Source organism: Acanthisitta chloris, unplaced genomic scaffold (genome assembly GCF_000695815.1).
Source record: "Acanthisitta chloris isolate BGI_N310 unplaced genomic scaffold, ASM69581v1 scaffold6971, whole genome shotgun sequence".
NCBI lineage: Eukaryota > Metazoa > Chordata > Aves > Passeriformes > Acanthisittidae > Acanthisitta > Acanthisitta chloris.
Window position 1 is genome coordinate 3,015 of NW_008655393.1, and position 7,347 is coordinate 10,361.

The window sequence follows — 7,347 nt, forward strand, 5'->3', positions numbered from 1 at the left end:
AAGAAGTACAAGGCTGGGCATAGAGACTTAGCAAGCTCCCTCTCAGTGCACTGTAACTTAATTCATGAGCTGCTTGCTGTAGGTGGACAGCTTACTTTCTTGTACCAGCAGTCTTCTAGCACAATGCTGTGGGGATGAAAAATGGTTTAATCAAGTGCTGTAAACAATGCATGAAAGAATGAGTGTTTTACCATGAGACAGTGGCTGGTAAACCACAAAGTTCTGCATTTTCTTTGTATCTCAAATAACCAGGAAACAGAAGAGACTATAGGTAATCAGAGGCAGAGAAAGCAGAAGAGAGCTGGATCTGTTCAGTCCAGCAGCAGAGCTTAAGTAAAGCCTAAGTGTTAGTTTGTTGAGCAATGCTACCACTTTAAAACTGACCAAGCCAATACTAAAAAATGATACCCAAGTCCTCCGACACTACCATCTGAGATGAAAGCTCTATTGCTATACTTTTCCATCCTTGTACTTTTCACTCACCCACAAGGATACTTGCAGCACCCGACTTTTAAACTGAAAAAACACTTGCAATGAGAACAGTAAACTCATGAACTTTAATAATGTATTGATAATTTTTCAAAAATTGTACACAGGAAACAGCAACAAAATTCAGCTGACATTTTCCATAGCTGATATTCCAAGGCCTACATGTTGCCTACTTAACTAACAGAAAAGCTGCATCCATGCTGGTAAATGCACTGAAGATCCTTGTTAAGAGCACAAGATCACAACCTGACTCACATTTCATAATAAAAAAATCAAACTTCTCAGTTATTCTTCTCTTACCAGATGTTCTTAACACAAATAAACTCCTCTAATTCACTTACCTTCACTGATCTAAATGCCAGCACTTTTTAAAATTAAGTGCATTAGACTGCTATAACAGAGCAGGGATGACAAAGGTACCTCCCTGCAGAAGATAAAGAAGTCAGTAAAACCCCATCACCACCCCTTGAGTTTCCACAAGAGTTTCATTGCTTTACATGGGTGTGTGCTCATATCTAAAATTTGAAACTTTTCATGGTTTTACTTTGGGTGGCTGATCACACAGAAAAACATCTGTGCAGAGTACAAGGAAGCAGAGACATTATGTGCTGTATGTGTCAGAACCAGTCAGCAACTGGTTACAGTGTGATCAGGACTTCCCAAGGAGGAAAGAACAGGATAGAGGTTGATGGGGTGCAGACAGACTAGGTGGTTTGCAACCATCCTACAGCACCTTTCCTCTACATCCAGCCCCAGCACACTTTACTGGAAACATGCATAAGGATGGCTTTGCTTCAGTTGCCTTATTACTCATCACTGAATATAGCAAGCAACTGCATGTTATCCTGGAAAAGAAGACAAACATACATGCACCTGTAGCAGCTGTAGACTCTCAGGATTTCAATTCCAGATTTTCATAATTGAAGAAGATACAATCTTTTGATCTACGTATGCAATATGACATGTAAATTTTGCTAGATCCCATTCAAATATCAAAGGGGAAAAAAAACCCCAAAACCCCAAAACCATACACTGCAGAGACTGCCTTTGGATCACATAGAACATCTGGGCACCAAAGAAATTACTGTTGCCTAAGACTTCTGTGTCGCTGACTAATGTTTACTCAATTTTTCATCATGTACAGAGCAGCTTCTGCTTGAATACTTCAGCTATTAAAAACAGCATAAGACTAACAATCTGTGATTTGGCAACTACTACCTTAATTAATAAGGATCAACATGTTTAGATGAATGCTTAGCTTTCAACATGCACATGCAAAAAGTAATGTTACAAAATGGAAAGCATCACAGGCAAAGAGGCAGTAGGTGGTTTCTTGAGCTTACTAATAGCACTACTACTTAATACTTACTACTACTCTTCCTCCTCCTCCTCTTCTCCCCCCACCCTGCTGCCCAAGTGCCACAGCTTGGAGTGAACTTCTTCAAGTGAACTTCTAAAATTACAGTCCACATCCACTGGCTTCCTTTGGGTGACCTTGTCATAAAAGGGAATAAAATTGGTCAAACCTTCCCCATGTGAACCAGTGCTGGCTGTGACCCATGATGCCTGCATTGTCTCAAGTGCTTTTCAGTAACTCCTGGAACCACCTTATCCATAATTTTACCAGGCACTGCACAAGACTGATAGGCCTGTAGTTACCAGTCTTTCTTCTCACCCTTCTTCAAAACTGGGACACACTTTGCCAGCCTCAAGTCGATTGGGACCTCTCCAGACTCCCAAGGCAGTTGAAAAATAATAGAGAGAGGTCCTGCAGTAATAGCCAGTTCTTTCAGCACTCTGGGATGAATCTCATCAAGGCCCAGAGGTTTATGCACATCCAGCTGGAGCAGCAAGTTTCAAACAAGTCTATGGTCAGCTAGGAGTTTATCATCACTCTAGTCACAGCCTTCCAACGCAGACCACCAGCGGTCCCAGGGCCTATCAACTGTGTTGAAGACAGAGGTCAAGAAGGCATTAAGTGCTTCTGCTCTGTCTATATCTCTGTTTATGAGGTGACTGACCTCATGAAGTAATGGACCAATGTTATCTCTGATTTTCATTTTTCTAAGTCTGTTTCAGTTTCTCATTTTTCAAACACTCTACACAGCTCAATCATAACAGCAGACCATAAATAGTCCAGTATTTTCTATTTTCACATCATTAATTCCTCAGCTTTGAACAACTGAAGCAATACAACTTACTAAGTTCTAGCAGCATGGTCTTCAAAGTATGTATGTAGAAATACAAAGGTATTTACACTCAAGAAGTTAGAATGTGTACTAGCAATAAAAGTTTCACACAATAGCAGAATTAGTCCACTTTATCAGGAAATGTTCAGTTGAAGGTTTGATAAAATCAATGAAGTGACCAACCAGCTCATATCTCCATTTCTCCGAAGTAACTGAGGTGCCTGAACCCTAGAAAGGGAAGTGTTTAATTTATATTTCCCTTTGAAACCCAGGCTAATTCTGGTTGTATTCAATTAAAGCCTCTTTTCTGGCTACACTCTACACTGACTGTGCTCCTGAGCCACAACAATATTCAGGACTAAGGAAGTATTCCCTCTTTCTAACAAAAATGGTTCCTAAGGAAATAACATTAAAAATAACAGACATGCTTTTTGTCTGTAACTATCTGCTGTGCAGAAAGGTAATTTATTAACCATATTTCACAGAAAAATCAACCTGGTTATTCCCAGACTCCAAGTGAAGGAACATCCCATGTGCAATAAAAGCCCACTTTTCCATATAAGCAAAATAATACACAGGCTGGCAGTGTTCACTCACAGCTCAGAAAGCCAATGGAATCCTGGGCTGCATCCAAAGGAGTTCGGGCAGCAGGTCAAAGGAGGTGATTCTGCCCCTCTGCTCTCGTGAGACCCACCTGGAATACTGCACACAGTTCTGGTGTCCTCAACATCAGAAGGTCATGAAACTGTTGGAGCAAGGCCAGAGGAGGCCACGAAGTTGATAAGAGGACTGGAGCATCTCCCCTATGAGGACAGGCTGAGGAAGTTGGGGCTGAAGAAGGTTGTGTGGAGACCTCATAGCAATCTTTCAGTATCTGAAGGGCCTACAGGGAAGCTGGAGAGGGACTCTTTGCTAGGAGCTGCAGTGACAGGACAAGGGGCAATGGGTAGAAATTGAAAGAGGGAAATTCAGCTTAGGTATTAGGAAAAAGATTTTTCCTCTGAAGGTGGTGAGACACTGGCACAGGTTGTCCAGGGAGGTTGTGGCTGCCCCAACCCTGGCAATGTTCAAAGTCAGGTTGGATTAAGCCTTGAGCAACCTGCTCTGGTGGTTGGGACCAAGGCAGGATGGGTTGGGACTAGATGATCTGTAAAGTTCATTCCAACCCCTAAAATTCTATGATTCTATGAATATCCTTTCCCAAAACAGGACCGCCAGCATTACATCCCCTCCCATCCAAAGCACAATTAACTATTTTAACTATTTCAGTTCATGACATTCTATCTAAATTCTTAAAAATATTAGATTCTGGAGCATAAGATAATGCACTGTCGGAAAACTAATTATACTTTCATATAAATTACTTTTTCACCTGTAGAACAAAAATATCTATGCTTGGGTACTGCAGTAATGCATTTTAAACATTCACTTATTCTAGCTCCTCAATAGGTTAATTACATAGGCACTGTAGAAAAACTTGTGTAATGTAAAAATATCTTATTAAATGAGAAAAAAGAAACTATTACTTTTTGCAACAGAGACTGACAGACACACAAATAACAGACAAGTTTGGCAAGAAGACTAAGTGTCACCTGAAGAAACACTGGCTTCCAATGCAGAAGCAGTAAATGCAGTAGAACTCATAATACAACTGCTTCTACTCAAGTAGCAGAAGATCAATTGACCAGCAATAAAAGTCCTTCAAATTTCATTTTACTAGTCTTGTCAGACATCAAGATCTTAAATAGCATTTATTCTTCCATCTCTTCAAAGCTCTCCTTTTGTGTAGACGATATCTTACATCTGTTTCCATGTCTACCTTGGCAAACTTCACTTCATAGAACATGAACAGTAAATGTCATAATACATCAAATTACCAAAAGACCACAGAACCATCAAACAGTTTAGGTTTGAAGGTACCTTTAAAGGTCATCTAGTACAATCCCCTTGTAATGAGCAGGGATATTTTCAACCAGATCAGGTTGCTCAGAGCCCCATCCAACCTGACATTGGTTCCAGGGATGGAGGAACTACCAACTCTCTGAGCAACCTGTTCCAATGTTTCATCACCTTCCTTGTAAAAAACTCCTTTATATCTGGTCTATATCTACCCTTTGTTCTATCACAACAGGCCCTGCTAAAAAGTTTATCAGCTCCCTTTAAGTACCTAAAGGCCACAATGAACTCTCCCCAGTGCCTTCTTTACTCCAGGCTGAACAACCCCAACTCTCTCAGCCTGTCCCCATAGGAGAGATGCTCCAGCCCTTTGATCATCTTTATGGCCCTCCTCTGGACTTGCTCCAACAGGTCCATGTCCTTCCTATGCTGAGCACCCCAAAATCTATTCTGGGTAGGGTCACATCAGCACAGAGTAGAGGGGCAGAATCACCTCACTCAACCTGCTGGCCACCATTCTTGTGATGCAGACCAGGACACATTTGGCTTTCTGTGCTGCAAGTGCACATTGCTGGGTCATGTCCAGCTTTTCATCCACTACCACCCCCACATCCTTCTCAGCAGGGCTGCTCTCAATCCCTTCGTCCTCCAGCTTGTATTGATACCAGAGGTTGTCTCAGCTCAGGTGCAGCACTTTGCACTTGCTGTATGGAACTTTATGGGGTTCACTTGGGACCACTTGTCAAGTTTGTCCAGGTCCCTCTGGACGGCATCCCATCCCTCAGTCATGTCAACCACACCGCTCATCTTGGTCTCATCTGCAAACTTGCTGAGGTGCACTCAATCCCACTGTCTAAATGACCCATGAAAACATTAAACAGTGGTGGTCCAAATACAGAGCCCTAAGGCACACCATTCATCTATCACTGATGTCCATCTGGGCATTGAGCCACTGACCACTACCCTCTGGATTCAACCATCCAACCAAATCCTCATCCACTGAACAGTCCATCCATCAAATCCACCTCTTCAATTTAGATCAAACTAATTGCTGTCTTAATCTAACTTATTCCTATGCTTCTGCTAGCCACACATCAAACTTTGAAGCACTTCAATGGATATATAACCCTAGATGTGAATATTGTCAGTAAGAATGAAGAATATTTTGGATGCCAAGGTTAGTGCTTTTCAAGCCATGGAACACTACACTGCCAAGAGAAATGTCCACCTTCAACTCCAAGCACTACTGATTCATGGAAGGAGGAAATCTCCCCACCACCCTGAAAACTAATTTTGTGTGAAATCTCACAAGGGATACTGCCTGATTAAGTCACACAATTAAAAGTAGCACAAAGATTTCCTGAAAGACAAAAGAAGGTTCAGGTCCATGAGCATAAACAAAATAAATAAAGAGGGTGAAGCAGCAAGGAAACTAAAAGTTTAAAGTTTGCATGAACATGCTCTTGATTATTACCTATTATCATCCTAGGTCTTCAAAACCAGTAATCCCAGTAGCCAGGAACATACATTGCTCACCCAGTAATTTAAGGGCATACCAGATACTACTCTACACTTGTCAGTCAAAGATTAAGATTTTAGGTAGAAATTGCAAAACTATTCAAGCTATTTCTAACACTGACGGACATCTTTCACTGCCACACTTGAGTGAATTCATTTTGCAAGGAATTCCTATTACACCTCAAATAAATTCCAGACCGGGGGAAAGTGCAAAGTCATAGAACACAGCCTAAGAACAAAGTTTTACCTTACTGTCATCTTATATGTCCTCAGTAGCCTCTGTCACACCTCTCTTTCCAACATATCCATAGTGACCCAGCACTGTTTGAAGTCAAAATGAACCATCACCCCAACATTCAAAAACATACTGATAACAATACAGAATCAAATTGCATCTGCTGTGCATTGAAAGCGATAGAATTTCACAAAAACTGAGTCCTGACATTTAACTGAGTATTTTGTCACTGGTCTACACTTAATCTTTAGTACAAGTAAGAATACCGATTTTTCAGATAACTATAACTCAGAAATGTATATGCACTATTTTTAAAATGAAACTAGTACATTTTTCAATATTCATAAACATTCACTTCTTTAGTCATTCTGCTGTTTCCTATTAATTCATGAAGCCAGAAATGGAGACAAAGCAGGCAGAGAAAACATAATATAGCCAAGTGTTATCAAATGCATATGCCGTTTTATTCCTGTGGCCAAGTATGTGAGATAGTGTATTAATATCTCATAAAGACAATGACACCTTAAAATTAGACAAACATCAATTATACTGCAGTAAATAAAAACTTTAAAATTTGTTGACTGTTTCTCTAAATCAAATAATGACAGCATTTGATGCACAGGACACTCTTTTTAGAAGTTACATAACTCTGGAATAAAACTCCAAAATTCGTTTCCTTGAAAAATATTGCATGGAAAATCTTGAAAACATCCTTATTCCTCTGTCTTTAGTGATCAAGCCTATTCAGCAACAGAGATTGGAAGACAGTACATCAACATAAAGAGGCTTATTTTGAAAGTCACTATTATGACAAGTTACCAGGAGAACAGGTCGTGTATTTCAAGTCCACAATATTTTTGTTACAATTTGTTGTGACAGCTGTCAGTCATTCCTGTTTGTTTCAACGGCCTCAGCAAGACCATTACTCTTGTTCTCTTCTAGATATGTATCTCTTTTCTTAGTAAATGTAGCAAACAGCGTATCCATCATTCCCAAAACTTCTAGTAGTTTCTCCTGATA

At 40.3% G+C, this 7,347-nt stretch overlaps 1 protein-coding gene across 1 annotated transcript in view; it reads right to left on the bottom strand.

Annotated features, from left to right (window-relative positions):
- Positions 1-7,209: 7,209 nt before the first annotated feature.
- LOC103810944 (U3 small nucleolar RNA-associated protein 15 homolog) overlaps positions 7,210-7,347 on the bottom strand; it is a 2,088-nt gene continuing 1,950 nt past the window's right edge. The window contains 1 exon segment of the mRNA XM_009083876.1: positions 7,210-7,347. This exon segment is cut by the window's right edge and continues 25 nt beyond it. Within this exon segment, the coding sequence (XP_009082124.1) occupies positions 7,210-7,347 (138 nt within the window).